The 18,058-nt window shown below is 38.8% G+C and overlaps 2 protein-coding genes across 6 annotated transcripts in view; both read left to right on the forward strand.

The window, feature by feature from the left end:
* Positions 1 to 11,374, forward strand: part of TET1 (tet methylcytosine dioxygenase 1) — a 133,069-nt gene extending 121,695 nt beyond the window's left edge. The window contains exon 12 of the mRNA XM_022590733.2: positions 1,596 to 11,374. Within this exon, the coding sequence (XP_022446441.2) occupies positions 1,596 to 2,608 (1,013 nt within the window). The 3' untranslated portion in view covers positions 2,609 to 11,374. The remainder of the gene's footprint in view (positions 1 to 1,595) is intronic.
* A 2,681-nt stretch (positions 11,375 to 14,055) lies between these two features.
* CCAR1 (cell division cycle and apoptosis regulator 1) overlaps positions 14,056 to 18,058 on the forward strand; it is a 65,895-nt gene continuing 61,892 nt past the window's right edge. For 2 of the 5 annotated variants that reach the window (XM_022590735.2, XM_030759229.2), the window contains exons 1-2: positions 14,323 to 14,441; positions 15,513 to 15,638. In XM_022590735.2, the coding sequence (XP_022446443.1) occupies positions 15,566 to 15,638 (73 nt within the window). In that variant the 5' untranslated portion in view covers positions 14,323 to 14,441; positions 15,513 to 15,565. The other 3 variants (XM_022590736.3, XM_089897577.1, XM_030759228.2) reach the window with 3 other exon arrangements.

Consider the following 18,058-nt stretch of genomic DNA (forward strand, 5'->3'; position numbering starts at 1 on the left):
ACAAGATGTTCCAGGTTCCTCTTATGTAATCCTGCCCCATATCTAAAATCAGCCATTCCTCCAAGGAGCCTAAAAAATAAAAAAACACTATTAATTTAAACTGACATTCAAACTAAGAATTACAGTGTATTTTTTAACTTCTTTGATTTTTATATTTTTAAGAGAAGTTGTTTGTTTAAGATGAGACAACTGACCGTGCAGACATTTATATAACACTGAGAAAGATTCAATAGAGATAGTGAAGAGGCAAGGCAAGGGACAATTATCATTCCTTTTTGCTTGTAGTTCCACTTTACAGATATTTAATTTAGGTTTATTTTAAGATTCACATATCTGGTTCCATGCTGCTTGTAAACAGTAGTCATAACATTTTCATCTTTGTGTCATTTCCTAATAGCATCTTTACATGCTATTCTTTTATATATATATATATAGAGAGAGAGAGAGAGAGAGATACCCTATTAGTAGCCAAATGCACAATATTTGGCCTAAAACTTCTTGTCCTTTTGTAATATTACCCATGAAAGCTTTTTTACAGGTTTTTCCAATTAAATAAAAGACACATCATATTTTAAATCTTTCCTTCCTGTGAGTTGTACTTTGTTGACAACTTAACCTCTAAAATAGTAGATGCAGCCACAGATAGTAGCACAGATTTCTTGATATACCACTCCTTGGGTCCTGTATATAAGTTCTCTTTAGACATGAGAATTATTGTGTCTCCAGGTTATATCATCTGAGGGAAAATTGCAGATCTTCTGAATTAGAAAAATGTTTACTATTATATTAATTATTTTAAAACAAGACAACTTTGCTATTTCTTGGTCCTTAAAATCTACTACTTTTGCCTTGCAAATGTTTTATTAGAACATCAAAACAGGGAGAATGTCCTCAAGAAAAATGTTTTCATTTGATGTTAGGTTTGTGTGGATATGTCAGAGCAGATGGCCCACCTTTTGTCCAATGTCATAATAATGATCTACCTACTTGGTGAGAAAGAAACAGAGCTTAAATGCACTTGTTCTGAGGGGTAGGAATAGCTTATTTATGTGACTTTTCTTTGCCTAATAATTAACTTTGCCGGTTATGATGCTTTCATTACTCAGAAATCTTTATAAACTGTTACTTTCTTAACATTTTCGAAAATGAGATCATGCAATACCTAAAATGTATCTAAATAGCTCTTTGGGTAGTGAAATATTGCTCTTGGTCACCATATTATCACTTGCACTGTATTCTGATGTATGGTTTTAATATTTACTTCATAGCCAATTGGTTCATTTCCAATATCTTACCATTTTAGACAATGGATATCCTTCTGGCTAAATTTGTGAACTTATTTATGATTATCTCCAAAGTAAATAATTTTTTAAGAAAAAAATATTGGGTGAAAAAGCGTATGTAAACTACCTACAATTTTTAACGTGTGCATATGTCAGGCTTAAAGTAAATAGAACAAAACTGGCCAAATTGCCACCATCAGTGTTCTGTTCTATTATTCTCTGTACATCTCTTTAAAAATACTGTTTAAAGACAACAGCTACCAAAAGTAGTTTGTATTTATCTTCACATTTGGTGTCCTTTTCTCTGTTTAGGGAATAAAACAGAGACTGTGCAACCTGAAATAAAAAGTGAAACTGAACCCCACCTTATCTTCAAAGGTTCGGACAACACTAAAACCTACTCACCGACCCCATCCATTCCTCACCCAGTGAAAGAGGCACACTTAGCTCCAGGCTTCTCCTGGTCCCCTAAGACTGCTCCGGTCCCAACAGTTCCTTTTAAGAACGATGCATCAGTTTCGTACGGGTTTTCAGAAAGAGGTAGCAATCCCCACTGCACAATGCCTTCTGCAAGACACAGTGGTGCTAACGTAGCTGCTGGGGAGTGTGCTGAAATTGCACAGCCTGGTGAAATGGTTCCTCTTTCCACCTTGTCTACTCCCATGACAGATTCCCCGGCTTATTCTGAGCCTCCCACTGGTCCATCTGAGCAGCTAACTTCTGATCAGCCAAACCAGCAGCCCCCGTTCATCCCTTCTCCTCATGAACTTGCTTCTTCTCTGGCGGAAGAAGACGAGCAGCATTCTGAAGCAGATGAGCCTCTGTCAGATGACCCCCTATCAGACGACCCCCTGTCACCTGCTGAGGAGAAACTGCCCCACATTGTTGAGTATTGGTCAGACAGTGAGCACATCTTCCTGGATGCCAATGTTGGTGGGGTGGCCATAGCGCCCGCCCACGGCTCTGTTCTGATCGAGTGCGCCAGGCGAGAGCTTCACGCCACGACTCCTGTCGAGCACCCCAACCGGAATCACCCTACACGCCTCTCTCTTGTCTTCTACCAGCACAAAAACCTGAATAAGCCCCAACACGGCTTCGAACTAAACAAGATTAAGTTCGAGGCGAAAGAAGCAAAGAATAAGAAAACTAAAGCCTCCGAGCAGAAAGACCAGGCAGCTAACGAGGGTCCTGAACTGTCCCCTGAAGTTAATGAATTTAACCAGATTCCTTCCCACAAAGCGTTAACATTAACCCATGACAATGTTGTCACCGTGTCCCCTTATGCTCTCACACATGTTGCGGGGCCCTATAACCATTGGGTCTGAAGGCTTTTCTCCCCTTCTTAATGCCTTTGCGAGTGCAGTGTATTTTTTCAAGGTGCTCTTAAAAGAAAGTCATGTTGTCGTTTACTATATCTTCATCTCACCCATTTGAAGGCTGAGGTAAAAAAAAAAAAAATGGGGGGTGGGTATTTCTTAACTGTGACTATATTTTGACAATTGGTAGAAGGTGCACATTTTAAGCAAAAATAAAAGTTTTATAGTTTTAAATACATAAAGAGATGTTTTGGTTAGGTGTTAACCTTGGTAGAATCACTCAGTTTGGTGCTTTAAATTGTTTACTATGAAACGAGTCATTTTTAGAGGATTTTAACAGGTTCATGTGCTATGATGTAAAATTAAGACACAGTGTTAACTCTACACAGCTTCTGGTGCTTAACCACATCGACACAAAAATAAGCTGAATTATTATTTCATGGTGCCATTGTTCTAACATCTTCCAATCATTGCTAGAAACTCGGCATATTCCTTTGAAATAAACCAATGAAATGTTTTCTCTCTTAAAATCTCTCTCCTGTATAAAATAATTCATTATTGTTGGTGATGGTTGGAGGCTGTTCATAAATTGTAAATATATATTTTAAAAGCACTTTCTATTTTTAAAAGTAACTTGAAATAGTATAGTATAAGAATCCTATTGTCTGTTGTTTGTGCATATTTGCATACAAGAGAAATCATTTATTCTTGCTGTGTAGAGTTCCATCTTGTTACCTGCAGTATGTATTTTAATCATGTATATGGTTTGTATTTAAATGAGTCCTTTCTCATTCAAAGATGAGCTACTTATATAAAATAGTTAGGTCATGCAAAAATGGTTAATTCTCTCTAAAATTGGAATTAGGAAGCATATTACCAATATTGATTAACTTTTCTTTGGAACTAAATAAGAATGGTCTCTTCTGATTTATTGAACAACAATGGCCCTAATTTACTTTCACCCCAGCTTTCTCAATATAATTCATGAAAGGTGTTTTCAAAAGGAGATGAGACATAACAGGATTCTGAAGAGTCAAATGCTTCTAAAGTTTCAAGGTGATAAAATACAAAAATTAAGTAGCAAGAACCTTATCCACCCCAAATTGCCTTATTCATTCTGAAAGTCATTCTGGTCCAGAATAAGAATAAATGTCCTGTAGAAATATTTTGAAAATAAATTCCCTGTCATCATCATCACACACACCCCCACACTGTAAACAAACAGTAGGAATGCTATTATAAGCATGGTTTGTCCATTAAGAGCGAATCCAAAGTAGTTCATCTAAGTATATTGTTCTGGGGAAATGTTAACTCATGTTCTTCTAGGTAATGGGAAAATAGGCATTCCATTTACTTTAGTTTCCCCCCCCCATTATTTTTTCCCATTACTTTATTAACTCATTTTATAGCAAAACAAAAGTAATTGCCCAAACAAAGAACAAGAAGAAATTTCAATGAAATACTTGATTCTGTTAAAATGCAGAGGTGCTAGAACATTCAAAGTGTCAGATTCCTTGGGAGTATGGAAAACCTACTGGTGCTTCTCCCTTGGAAATGCCATAGGAAGCCCACAACCGCTAACACTCACAATTCTGGTGCAAAAGCAAAAGTTCCAACAAGCTCTCTAAAGGAAAACTCATTGTAACTTATATTAAAATAATATATGGTGCAAAGTATCAGTTTCAAGCTTTTGACTAATTTTGACTAAAGGAATATGAAGGGATTGTAAATAACAGAATGTCCATTGATAGACTATCATCTTGTTGAGTAGATTTCTGCTTCTTGAATATGTAAAATAGAGTAATTCATTGACTTGTTTTAGTATTTTGTGTGCCTTAGATTTGTTTTAAAACATGTATATTTTTGTGAGCCTAAGGTTACTTATACATATAAGTATATAAATAAGTGATTGTTTATTGTTTCAGCTGCTTCAATAAGATATTACTAGTATTAGACTATCAGGAATACACCCTTGTGATATTTTGCTTTAGAATTTAGGCCTTAGCTCCCACTAGAAATTATTTCCTCACCAGATTTAATGGATAAAGTTATAAGATCCTTTATCCATCCACCCATCTATCTGTTCTTCCATTCAATTTTTATTGACTGTCCCCCAAATTTAAGTATTAGCTTTTGTTTTTCTTTGTCACCACCCGTGACATAGTAAACTTGAAGAATTAAAATCCTAAAAGATAATCTAACACATTTTTCAAAAATAGCAAATTTCCTTCAAAACAATCCATTGTGATACATCTGCAGCAGTTCAAATCAGTTTGTCACCAACTTTAAATAAATTCCTTAACAATCTAAACTTGAAGCACCAATGTTGACTTAGGGGAATATTTGGATTTGTGAAGTTAGTTGCAATGTACCAAAACAAGTACATGAAAATACCCTATATCAACTAAAATATTTCCATTCTGTTATTGTAAGTAACACCATGAATGGCCTGCCTCAACTGATAACCCCTTGGTGGGACCCACATATGATTCCTTCCTTGTTGAACTCTATTTCCTAAATTTCACAGTGTACCATCCCGTTGTTTGCCCTGTGACTTTTTTTTTTTCAAAGCTCATGCTTATTCAGTGTCCTGCAGCATTGTGATTGTATGCTGGCTATACTGTTTTTAGAATGCTCTTTCTCATGAAGCAAGGAAATAAATTTGTTTGAAATGACATTTTCACTCAGAAAACTGGTCATCTAACATTATTTCTACACTTATGTTTTACTGTACTATCACCTTTTGTTTTACCCCTTTTATAGCACTCGTTGGGTTTTTAAACTTCTGCCTTTGTTCATGGTATAATTGAATTCATTGATACTTGACTCCCACGTTAGCCCAGTCTGTTCATAGTAGTTACAGAGTTACCAACTATAATGAGAGAATAATTCCTACCTGTTGTAGAATCCTACAAAGTGTCATGCTGCCCTTCAAAATCCTGCTTCTAATGGATCTCAGGCCATCGATGAAAAGCTTTTCTTGTGCTTGTCAGCCTCACCTACATCTTTCCAATTCATCCACAAAGTACCAATACATCATGTCATAAACCTGATTGAAATATATTATTGGAAAGTGAGGCTAGCTGAAAATGTTTAACTATAGGTAAATTTTTGCAACATGTTAGCAAAATGTTTGCATCTTAAATAACCTTCCACATCTTTATTATGCAATCTGCATGTGGATGAAACAATTTCATTTGTTAAATATAGAATTTCAACTAGATGAGATTCATAAGCAATTAGACATAACCCTACTGCATAGTTAATTGAATGCATACCCCTGTGTAAATGAGATACTGACTTAATTCATATGAAGTAACCTACTTTCTAATGTTACTACTTCAGTGGACTCCTACTGATTATCATTTATTTCACAATAGCATGTATGAAAATCACCCCAATCTATTTAAATTAGTCTTCTTAAAACAAATTATATCTTTTATCTGGAACAAACTTTTGACATTGCATGACAACTTCCACTGAATATGGGCACAGCATTTCCTTTGAATGTGCCAAGTAAATCAGTAGCTGTATGTGACCTTTAATATATAGCTACCATCTATTTCACAACTTCTTGATGCATGGAAATCTTTTTTGTCTAGATTTAGTACAACTGGGAATTTTGATCTTTTGTAGAAATTTTTGATGAGAATTGTGAAGTAAGGTAATATAGAGGCCTCTCACAGCCCTGGAAGACACCTTAGAAGACATACAATTCAATCACTGGAGCTCAGATAGCAGATGTGAGTGTCAATGTGCAATTATGTTTGTAATTAAAATTTAAACAGTCAAGTGAAGGCCACTTTGTGGTTAAGAGGACTGTAGGAAAACAGACTTGATCTGCTCACCCACAGGGGATTTTATCGCTGCGAAGTAACCTTATTTTTGGTACAAGTCAAAAATAAAATGGCTTTGAGTTTTTTTCTGAGTGGTTCAGGGAAAGAAATTAAGTGAAATTGGATCAAGATTTCCCTGCCTGCAGAGTTCTGTGGGCCTTGTGTGGGAAATCTAGATGACTTTTACCTATGAAGCTGTCCTGTTAATTCATCTCACAAAATGTGGCAATAGTCCTATTTGCTATTTCAATAAACAAATATCAAGTACTGATAGAGTACAGGTTTTTATTTCCCCTCGAACAAGTGTTTGGCATATATAAGGAGTTAGAAAAGACTGAATGGTTGGAATAATTGGGGAAAGTATATTTCTATTGTACATACTCCCTAGCTATAGTTGTACAGTCTATTCACACTCTTGCCTAGTTGGCCTCACAACTAAGTCCCAGCATAGTTTATTTTGATGGGACTGTCTATGAGTATTAGAATAGTTTTGTTGTGCACAGCTTCTAAACTTGCCCATAAATGTATGGAACTTGTATAACTTCAATGTCAGTGGTTGTGGCACACTTATCCAAGTGATAGAATCAGTGCTCTGATTTCTGAAGAAGTCTGGATTTATCTAAACCAAATTGTGCTCCATGTTGAGCTTTCTTCTAACAGGTTTAGAAAATGATGCCAGGAGCAGTCCCTCAGAACTATCTGAGAGATTGCCTCCTGGGCTTGAATTCCTCAGGAAGTCCTCTGAATAAAACACAATTCTCAACTTAAAAAAAGATGCCATCCACGGCTCTGGAATACAGTTTGGAAAGAATCAGTATGTCCTTTATCAGAAGTGGAATTTGTGTATTTCCTTAAAATGTTTTGAGAACGTAGGAATCTTTGCTTTTCTCTAGTGTATAAAATAAGAGTGTAAGTTCCTCTGTTAATTTTGGAGATGGTGGAGCTCGCTTTTATGCAGGACATCACTTTTTTTGTCCACAATGAACTCTACAAACTTTAATTCTCTGCGTTCCAGGACCTGAATGACTTTGTTTCAATGCCAGTTTCTTCTGGGCACCCAATCGAATACCATTGTTTGCTTCAAAGGGCATGTGTTTTGTTCCTTCAAGTAATCCAAATGTATTTCTAATTTTGCCACTCCTCATTTTCCCTTCTTCTGTAAGGGCACCAAAATGTGTTTCTCTTTGGCTAGTATGCAATGTTTAATATTTCTAGCTTTAAAAGTCTAACACTAATCTTTTCTTTGTTGGTTGTGCTCCTTTCCCATCCTTACTGTGATGTCCGTGACCCTGCCTGGGTCATAAATTTTCTTCTAGTTCGTTCAGCCATAGATGTCCCTTAAATTAAAGCAAAACTTAGTCTAAGGTAGAAATGTTATACATTAGTCGATTTAACCCATTTATGTGTGGGTGCAACTTTGGAAACCCTGGGTTAACAGTATAAACCTAGTTTTCCTAAAAAGAAAAAAGAAAAAAATTTCCTAGCAGCTGTTATGAAAGGCATTCTCTCTTGTCTCATTTATCAGGAAAAAAATCTCGCAACTGTCAGAAACATTTTCATTTTTGGAGAAACTATATTGCAAAGTAAATTGGTTTCTTCTCCATTTGGCTAGGCATAAACTTATCATCTTTGACTAGAAACTCTGCTTGTTATTATTTTTCTTTACTCATTTTACTGAAGCTACAATGTCACTAAGTGTACTTTCATTCTTTTTACAGTTTTTAATCCTCTTTAATTTTCTTTAAATTAAAACTCTATTGCTTCCACCCTCTCTGTTCTGTCTCCATCCCCCATGTCCCCTACACAAACACACAGGGTTCATTTTAAGGATAGCAGTGATCTAGCTCAGGTTGTCTTTTCCTGTCTTTTAAAATTGTTTCACCAATCCTTTTTGGAATAATACCAAAAAGAATTAAAAGCTTTTATTCAGCCCTTTCAGTTAGAGGCAAATTCAGTTTTTAGGAACCCCAGGTTAGCATCAAGTGTTCCCCTTACCTATCCCAGCAATGTTTGACCCTCAACTTTATTAGTGTTTGAGTGTTTTACAAAAAGTTGTGTAAGAAGTTATATATTCTAGCACTCTGCTTGGCTCTGCTATTTCTGTGTAACGCATCATACTAATTATCAGTTGTCTGACTGGTGACTTTGAATCATCGGGTGTGACCTATAGCAGTGGTCCCCAACCTTTTTGTCACCAGAGGCCGGCTTCATGGAAGATAATTTTTCCACGGGGGGTGGGGTGGGAGGGGATGGCTCAGGCGGTAATGCGAGCGACGGGTGTGATGGGGGAGCCGCAGATGAAGCTTTGATCGCTTGCCCGCTACTCACCTCCTGCTGTGCGGCCCTGGGGTTGGGGACCCCTGATGTATAGAATAGAAAGTTGTTTTTTTTGTTTTTGGGGGTGTTTTTTTTTTTTTGCGTGTTTTCCTCCTTATCTCCCAGCTCAATTTTGTGGATGGTTTCTATTTTCTAATGTAAATTTACCCCTTTGGAATTTGGTTGTTGGCAATAATAGGAACTGTTTTTTGATCTGGGCGAGACAGTTTAAAAAGTGGACAGAAAGGAATCCGAACAGTTCTTATAGAAATCAGTCATCAGAAGCTCTTTTGAGTGCACTAGGGGGAAGTTAAGGGACAGAAAAGAGGGAGAATTTTGTTGCTTTAAGCAGCCCGCAGGTTCACGTACCAGCTCAAAAGCAAGTTGTAATGTTTCTACCCCCCACTCCATACCAGTTTCTTCTGAAAAATAGCAGCTCAAAATGAGGAACCCTTTTGAAAGCAAATATGGAAGTAAGAAGAATTATAATCCTTGTACTTTATAATGTTTTAGGCTATCAAACTGCTTTCCTATGTGCTGCTTTTTTCTCCCCAACACTGACGGTTGGACAGAGAACAATGTTCCCATCTTACAGGTGAGGAAGCTGCAGATTGGCAAGAATAGCAAATGGCTTGATTCAAATCACACAGCAAGTCAACCCATGTGAAACTAAAACAGGTAATATCTGCAGGCTGCTGAACACATTTCTGTGCCATAAACTATGACTTAGTGTTGAGTGGAAATTTTGTCAGACCTAATCTAAGAATAATACAAAATCTACTTATTGTAGAGAAAATATGCTTCTGAGGTATTTTTGTCTCCACTATTTATTTTAGCCAGCTATTTTCTTATTCATACGTTGGAAGGTCTACCCAAATTCCTAGGACTTCTGCATTAGGGCTTAGATTAATGACGTTTTATTTTTTCCCCTAAAAAAATTTTTTTTCTTTGTTGTTTAAAGAATGTCCCTGTACTACTGAAACAAAGGGAAACCTCCTAAATAATATTTTTAAAGACCAAGGTCAGCAATTCATAATCGAAGTTTACTGTTTTTGTAAATTGAAATGCGATTTTCTTGAAGGGAATGTGCTGGGTAAACTGATTATTTTAGTTCCCAGGCACTCATGGTAAAAATGTAAACTTTTTGGCATCTCTAAGAGATAGCTCTGCCTCCCACTTATTTGAAATTGTTTTGTTTTTTGTTCCACTTTTCCAGCCACATCAAATCTCTGGGTCAAAGATTAAACATACCTTGGCCCAGAGAGTTAAGAAAAATAATGAGATGTATTAGTAAAGTTTTTAGTAAGCTCTTTATAAATATAAAGAGGTAGGAAAGTTGGCCTATTTCATCAGTAGATTATGAGTTACTAACAAAAAACATAGGCCAGACTGCCCTAAATAGTCAAATAACATTTTTGGTGATTCAGTTCAGTAACTGCCTAGCCTCACTAATGCCTTTTTGTGACATTATAAAATAAATAGCTGATGACATAGGACTTTACAAAAAGAGCTCTTAAAAAAACACAAAGATATATGGCCTTTAAAAAAAAAAACTTTTATGAGATAACATTGTGATAGGTGCTTTGAGAGAAATATTTTTCCAGAATGGTTTTGTGGTTAAAAATAAAGGGCAGCTTTTGCATTGTTACGTATGGGTGGATGGTCCTCTTTGGGTTACTAAGAAATCACGAAGTGTTCCCTAAAGAGAAGGTCGAAAAACTACTCAGCAGAAAGAAAAGCATTGATTTCTGGTTTCTTCATTTTCTCTTATGATACGTGGTGACCTACCAAATAGATTCACATGCATATCAATATCCCGTTTTGAAGGAGAAGACATTATATTCATCATTAGCGGGAGTAAAATATTCAGATTCTTCACCATGGTGAAGTAGAGTACTACTAAATTCCCAATAGAGAATTATCAATTTCACAAAATAATATTCCTGTATCTAGCTGACTTTTTCTCTCTTTGGGGTGTATTTACTATTTATTTTGTACCTTTGGTTTTTCCCTTTGGAGGATTTTACCTATTGCCGTCCTACTGTATTAAATATTCCATACATTGAAATAGGTTAGTAAGGAAAAGATTTCCAAACCCCACATATATCCGTTTTTGGTTCTTAACATAAGGGGGAAACAGTTTAAAGAGAAAGCACTTCAACATGTAGAAGGGAAAGAGATAATCTTAATTATGATGATTTCTATTCAGGATCAATATGTAGTGCTCTGCATACAAGGGAACACTTACTAGCAGTACTTGAAGACTTGTGAGTTGGAATTGCATGTTACTTGAAAGACCTAATTAAGCTAAATTTTGGTGCACAGCAGTTGTACATGATTTCATGTTTATGTAGCAAAATGCTTTGAAATGTACTAGTTTTGAAACATACATGTAAGATAGTTGTGAAAAGTGTCTATTATATTTTCCTGTGTGTCTCATTTATTTAGAGCATAAAGTTTTTTTTGATTGTTCTAACTGAATAAGGCTAAATGAATACTGTAATTGAAATTATATTTTAAATTTTGCCATGAGTTTTTAAAAAAACTATTGCAAACTGTATCATTCCTGATTACACAGAAATTTGTGGGTCGTTTTAAATAAATTTTATACTTCTATTTTGCACCTGGTGGTCTAATTTTTCTTTCCTCTTCAAAATCATATTTTTAAAATTTAATATCCAATAAAATTTTTAACTACAAAGGACTATAAGATTTAATATTTGGAGATGACCAAATGTATGGATTGGGTTCAACACAAAATCAAGATGGCTACACTTATGGAATCCTTATTATGAGGCAGAAGCATTGCATTTTATGTAAGCTATTTATCCCCACAGTGATGCTATTAAGTAAGGACTCTTATCAGCCCCACTTTACAGATCAATTCAGGAGCTTAAAGTGGTTAAGCTCTCACTCCAAGTTTTTAGCAAAGCTGTTAATCAACTTGGCTCTAGATTGACTCATGCCCTCCCTTGGATGTATCATTAGTTTAATAAAACTTAATCCTGAACACAGTATGCTAACAGTATTTTAAAGTTGACATCCTAAAGTATTTATTGAAACCTGAAATGAAAAAATATACTGACAATAGGTGTCTAGTGATATTCCAGCAAATATCACAGAAAAATAAGTTACTTTAAATTCATCTAGTTTGAAACCTACTTCTCTGTAGCATCCTGGTAGTCCTCTTCTTCCTTCTACTGATGGGAACAACTCCATTCCCCTCCACCTCCCCTTCCCCACCTCCTCCCCAGGTTCAGCTGGGCAGCTAGAGACTACATTTTCCACATTCTTCCTGACTGGTTGAAAGGGTGACATGTGAGATGCTGAACATACAAACAGACCTGGGCAACACCCTAGGGGATGAAAGAATAAACAGCTCAACTAATATCCTTTATCTATATCTTATTTCCCCCACCAGGGACTAGGGACCAGGGATTGAACCCAGGCAGTGAAAGCACTAAGTCCTAACCACTGGACTGCCGGGAAATTCCTGCCTTTATCTTTTAGATGCTCTTTAGACAACAGCTTGAGTAATATTTTATTTTTAAAAAAATATTTATTGGGGCTTCACTGGTGGCACAGTGGTTAAGAATCTGCCTGCCAGTGCAAGGGACACGGGTTCGAGCCTTGGCCTGGGAAGATCCCACATGCCGCGGAGCAACTAAGCCTGTGCACCACAACTATTGAGCCTGCGCTCTAGAGCCCGCAGGCCACAACTACTGAGCCAGTGTGCCACAACTACTGAAGCCTGTGCACCTGGAGCCCGAGCTCCCAAACAGGAGAAGCCACGACAATGAGAAGCCTGCGCACCGCAATGAAGAGTAGCCTCTGCTCACTGCAACTAGAGAAAGCCCACACACAGCAGCAAAGACGCAACACAGCCAAAACCAAAAAGTAAATAAATAAATAAATAAATAAAATATATTTATTGAGACTTCCCTGGTGGTGCAGTGGTTAAGACTCCGCACTCCCAATGCAGGGGGCCCAGATTCCACCCCTGGTCAGGGAACTAGATCCCACATGCATGCTGCAACTAAGGAGCCTGCGTGCCACAATTAAGGAGCCCACCTGCTGTAACTAAGACCCAGATGCAACCAAATAAATATTTTAAAATTTTATTTATTTGTCTGCTCAGGGTCTTAGTTGCGACATGCACGATCTGTGTTGCCATGTGTGGGATCTTTAGTTTCAGTATGTGAACTCTTAGTTGCAGCATGTGGGATCTAGTTCCCTGACCAGGGACCAAACCTGGGCCAAGTCCCATGAGTGACGTTTTAAAACAGTAATCTTTTAAAAACAGATCTTGGGGGGAATTCCCTGGCGATCCAGTGGTTACAACTCTACGCTTCCACTGGCAGGGCCAGTTCGATCCCTCATCTGGGAACTAAGATTCCACAGACTGTGGTGTGGCCAGGAAAAAAAAAGAGATGTGAGAAATTGAACTCTGAAATACGTAATACATGTTGAAAGAAATTTTAAAAGACCTAAATAAATGGAAAGATACTCCATATTCATAGAATGGATACTTTATGTTGTTAACCCTGGGAATGTAAACTGGTGTAGTCACTGTGAAAACAGGTTCGCAGTTCCTCAAAAAGTTCAGTATAGAATTTACCAAGTAACCCAGAATTCCACTCCTAGGTATAAACCTAAGAGAATTGAAAACAGGAGTTCAAACAAATACTTGTATGTGAATGTTCATAGCAGCATTATTCATAATAGCCCCAAAGTGGAGACAATCCAAAAGATCAACTGACAAATGGATAAACAAAATGTGGTATTATCCATTAAAGGTAATTATTTTAGCTATAAAATCGAATGAAGTACTGATGCCTGCTACAACTTGAATCTTGGACACAATATAGTAAATTACAAAAGCTAGCCACGAAAGGCCGTATGTTGTATGATTCTATTAATATGAAATGTCTAGGACAGGTAAATCCATACAGAGAAAGCCGATTAGTGGCTGCCTGGGGCTGGACGGAGCAGGGATTAAGCAGTGACTGTTTAATGGGTAGGGGTTTGTCTCAAGGGAGGAGGCGATGGTGGTTGCTTTTCGTATTTAGACACTAAAAGCCCCTGAATTGTACAACAGAAAATACTTAGAGCAGTGAATTATACGTTAAAAGGATTTCATCTCAATTTTTTAAAAAAGTTAGCAGATGCCACTGGATATATCCATTCTCCCAAATACTTGTACAAAAAAAAGCGAAAAAACACAAAATGGCGGAAGCCTTATCGGATCACGTGACTGCCGATTCCTTTCCTTCCCACACTCAGGGAAGCCTTTTCCTTTGAGCTTGCGCAGAGACACAGGCTCATTATTATGCGAGGCCAGGGTAACCCTTCTTAGGCGCGCTCTAGTTCTAGCTGCGTAGTATGAGGGGTGAGCGCCTTGAAGTCTCGCTGGTAAGCGCGCACGTAGAACGCAGGCCCGTAAGCGCCGTTCCTCGGAGAGATGGGGAGGAGGGGAGAGGCGCGGAGGAAAAGGGGGAAGTTGGCGCATGCGCGTAAGGCTGACGGGTTTGAAATGGCTTCGGTGTTAACCGGGACCGGGTTCAGGTGAAGGTCTGGTCCTCGCGGTTGAAGCGGCCGGCGGCTGAGCCGGGGTTCTTAACGTCCAGTCGGATCCGCGGAAGGGCTGGGAGCGACCGATTTGGTAGCACGGCGTCCGTAGGCCGGCGACGGTGGGCCTCTCGTGGGACTGGGACGGGAGGGACACGGTCCCTTTTGTGCGGGTCGGAGCAGGCCCCGCGCGGCCGGCCCCTCCCCCACCGCCTCGCTTTTTTCCGGCGGCCCCTCGGGTGTCCCCGGCGACCATCAGCCTCATCCTCGGCCTGGCGGCCTCGAAGGGACTGCTGACCGCCGTCCCTAGCTCTCGAGCCGCTGAGGCTTTAGCCTCCTGGGCTGCGGTCCGGGACGTCGGGACCGCTCACGGCGGCACGGCTTTTGGGGGGTGGAGGCCTTCTCCGCCCCGCCGGGGGCTTAAGGGGATCAGGGCTCTCGGTATCCCCCTCTTGGCGTTCGCCTTGGCTCGTGGGACGGAGGATTCCGCCTCCCCTGGTCTGCGGCCCGCGAGGAGCTAGGGCTGGAGGAAGATGGATGGCAGAGCTCTGGCCTCTCCGAGGAGTGGGGGGAAAGGGAGTGCGAGGGCTGAGATCTTCGCCTCTTCTGGCTTGATTTTGGGTGGAGGGGTCTTCGCGATGGTTCTTTAAGGGGCAACCATTATTTCAACTGTCTTTCCCCTCGAGGGAGGGGAGAGAAAAGGAGCCCCCCAGTTCCTTCCCTGCTCTAGAAAGTAAGGAGATGTTCGTTATTTAAATGATATTCTTGAATCCCCTTATTCGTTGTCTCGTCCCAGCTTCCGTTATTGGTTTCTCCACTTTCAGCCCCCAGCTCATTGCCAAAAGAAACACGCAGGCTATATTTCTTTTGAACGTAAGGCTGTGTACTTTTTATTGTTAAGAATTGGATAGAAAACAACAGATGGTATTCTCTTTAAATGTGACAGTTTGTAGTCGCAGAAGGAAGTGCCTTTCTTGTAAGTCTACCCCAAATGTCATATATTGAAATTGGGTACTTTTGGTGAACTACTTGATGTGAAATGTTTTTCCTGCATATCGGACGTTCATATGCCCCTTGTTATTTATACTTGGCCTACAAAGATGTCCTTGACAAATTGAACATTTCTTTAAAATAATACTTTTGTGATATTTGTAGTTTGGTTGAACTTTAACCTGTGGATCATTTCTTAATAGATCGCTGCTATAGAAGACAAACAAGTGAAGGTTTTCTCCCTCCCCCTTTTATCATGGCTCAGTTTGGAGGACAGAAGAATCCGCCATGGGCTACTCAGTTTACAGCCACTGCGGTATCTCAGCCAGGTCAGTCGTCTTCTGAACACATGTACTGTAGATGTATGTCGGGTTGGAGATAAAACTATGTGAATTAGGCTATGCATAATATTGTAAAAAAGTTTGCAAATGCTGTATGTTTTAAGCTTATCTGTGAAGCTTCTTTTAAAAATTCATGGACCAACTAGCAAAAATCTGTTTTACACAGCAGTTTGGACAGTTATATATAGTTTTTCAAACATTAAATTGATTAATTGGTTTAATTATGTTAGAGGTTCCTCATTTGTCATGTTAAGGTGTCAGTATTCATCAGTTATACTTAAAAATAAATTGTGTTAATCCATACTTTATAAAAACTATACATGACTGGTTTTCAGTTATTTGAATTTAAAGTAGAAACACCAGCTCTAAAGAATTTATCAAGCAAAGGAAAATGATAAATAGATGTAAAAGGAGCAAATGAATATTTACGTTTTCAAAATAAAGTCAACAAAAAGTCATTTTCAAAATAAAGTAACAAAATATGTCGTTGAAAGTGTTTGTTTCAATATTTCTTCCCATTGCTCTTAGGAAGACTTTTTTTTTTTTTATACTGTTTCTTGACTTATGGTTTGAAAATTAAAGCAAGTTTCCTAAGGAGTTTACAGAATGAAATTTTGGGTTTCTTTGAGTACCCAGAAAAGTTTCACCTTATTCTGTTAATTTGAATATATTTTTATTTATGACATACCTGGTACTAGTTCTTTGCTGCATTTTACTTAAAATTTTGTTATTTGAGGTCAGTTGCAGAGACAATGTGATCGTCTAACTTCGGTGTTCTAAATATGATGGACATGATTATCTTGTTATATAGGTGACCTTTCTCTTTTTCTATTAATTAATTAATTAATTAATTTTGGGCTGCGGTGGGTCTTCGTTGCTGTGCACAGGCTTTCTCTAGTTGCGGCGAGCAGGGGCTACTCTTTGTTGTGGTGTGCGGGCTTCTCATTGCGGTGGCTTCTCTTGTTGTGGGGCACAGGCTCTAGGCGCGCGGGCTTCAGTAGTTGGAGCTCGCGGGCTCTGGAGTGCAGGCTCAGTAGATGTGGCGCACGGGCTTATTTGCTCCGCAGCATGTGGGATCTTCCTAGACCAGGGCTCAATCCAGTGTCCCCTGCATCGGCAGGTGGATTCTTAACCACTGTGCCACGAGGGAAGTCCTGGTGACCTTGCTCTTTAAGGAAATGGATACATTAGGGTTGTTATTTTAATTACTCTTGATTTGAGGGGTTAAATGATCAACAGTTACTTCTGCAGACAACTGAAAATAATATAAAATAATAGTTAAAGATTATGTTTATTCAGATCCAAATATTTCTCCTCTGTGTTAAATAGTGGGGAACCTGATAATGACTTAGTTTTTTTAATAAATTTATTTATTTATTAATTTATTTATTTTTTGGCTGCGTTGGGTCTTCGTTGCTGTGCGTGGACTTTCTCTAGTTGCGTCGAGCGGGGGCTACTCTTCCTTGCGGTGTGTGGGCTTCTCATTGCGGTGGCTTCTCTTGTTGCGGAGCACGGCCTCTAGGCGCGCAGGCTTCAGTAGTTGCAGCACGTGGCTCGGTAGTTGTGGCTCGTGGGCTCTAGAGCGCACGGTCAGTAGTTGTGGCACACGGGCTTAGTTGCTCCACGGCATATGGGATCTTCCCAGGCCAGGGCTCGAACCCATGTCTCCTGCATTGGCAGGAGGACTCTTAACCACTGCACCACCAGGGAAGTCCCAATGACTTAGTTTTGTTGAAACAGGAATTATTAGCAGCTACTTTGTGTCCAGAAACAAGTGCTGTGTACTGGTATTTTGGTAAACTAAGCATGTTTACCTGTTTTTTCCTGCATATAATTTGTTTTAATTTCGTACCAGTATTGTTCCAGTAGAATAGCTGTTATGGTGGAATTCTATTGTCTGTAGCTCTTAACATTTGTATTATAATTACTTAAATGTATACTATACTGTTTGTTTTCATTTTAAAACTTCTATTTTTTTTAATAAGTTTATTTATTTATTTTTGGCTGAGTTGGGTCCTTGTTGCTGCGCATGGGCTTTCTCTAGTTGCAGCAAGCGGGGGTTCTTCTTCATTGTGGTGCGTGGGCTTCTCGTTGCCATGGCTTCTCTTGTTGCGGAGCACGGGCTCTAGGCAGACAGGCTTAGTTGTTCCGCGGCATGTGGGATCTTCCCGGACCAGGGCTCGAACCTGTGTCCCCTGCATTGGCAGGCGGATTCTTAACTGCTGCACCACCAGGGAAGCCCAACAGTTTCTATTTGTGCTGTAGGAAATTATTTATGGATTTTCTGGGACCTGTCATTAATCACAGTTTTTCAAAATCTGATATATATTGTTTTTTTTTAATAAAATCTGATATTTTATTGATACATTATGACTTCAGTAACTAGGCAAGTGTTTTGTTAGCATCTG

This window comes from Delphinapterus leucas, chromosome 16, assembly GCF_059928025.1.
Source record: "Delphinapterus leucas isolate spDelLeu-1000000601 "Yukka" chromosome 16, BTC_Dleu_Yukka2, whole genome shotgun sequence".
NCBI classification, from domain to species: Eukaryota; Metazoa; Chordata; class Mammalia; order Artiodactyla; family Monodontidae; genus Delphinapterus; species Delphinapterus leucas.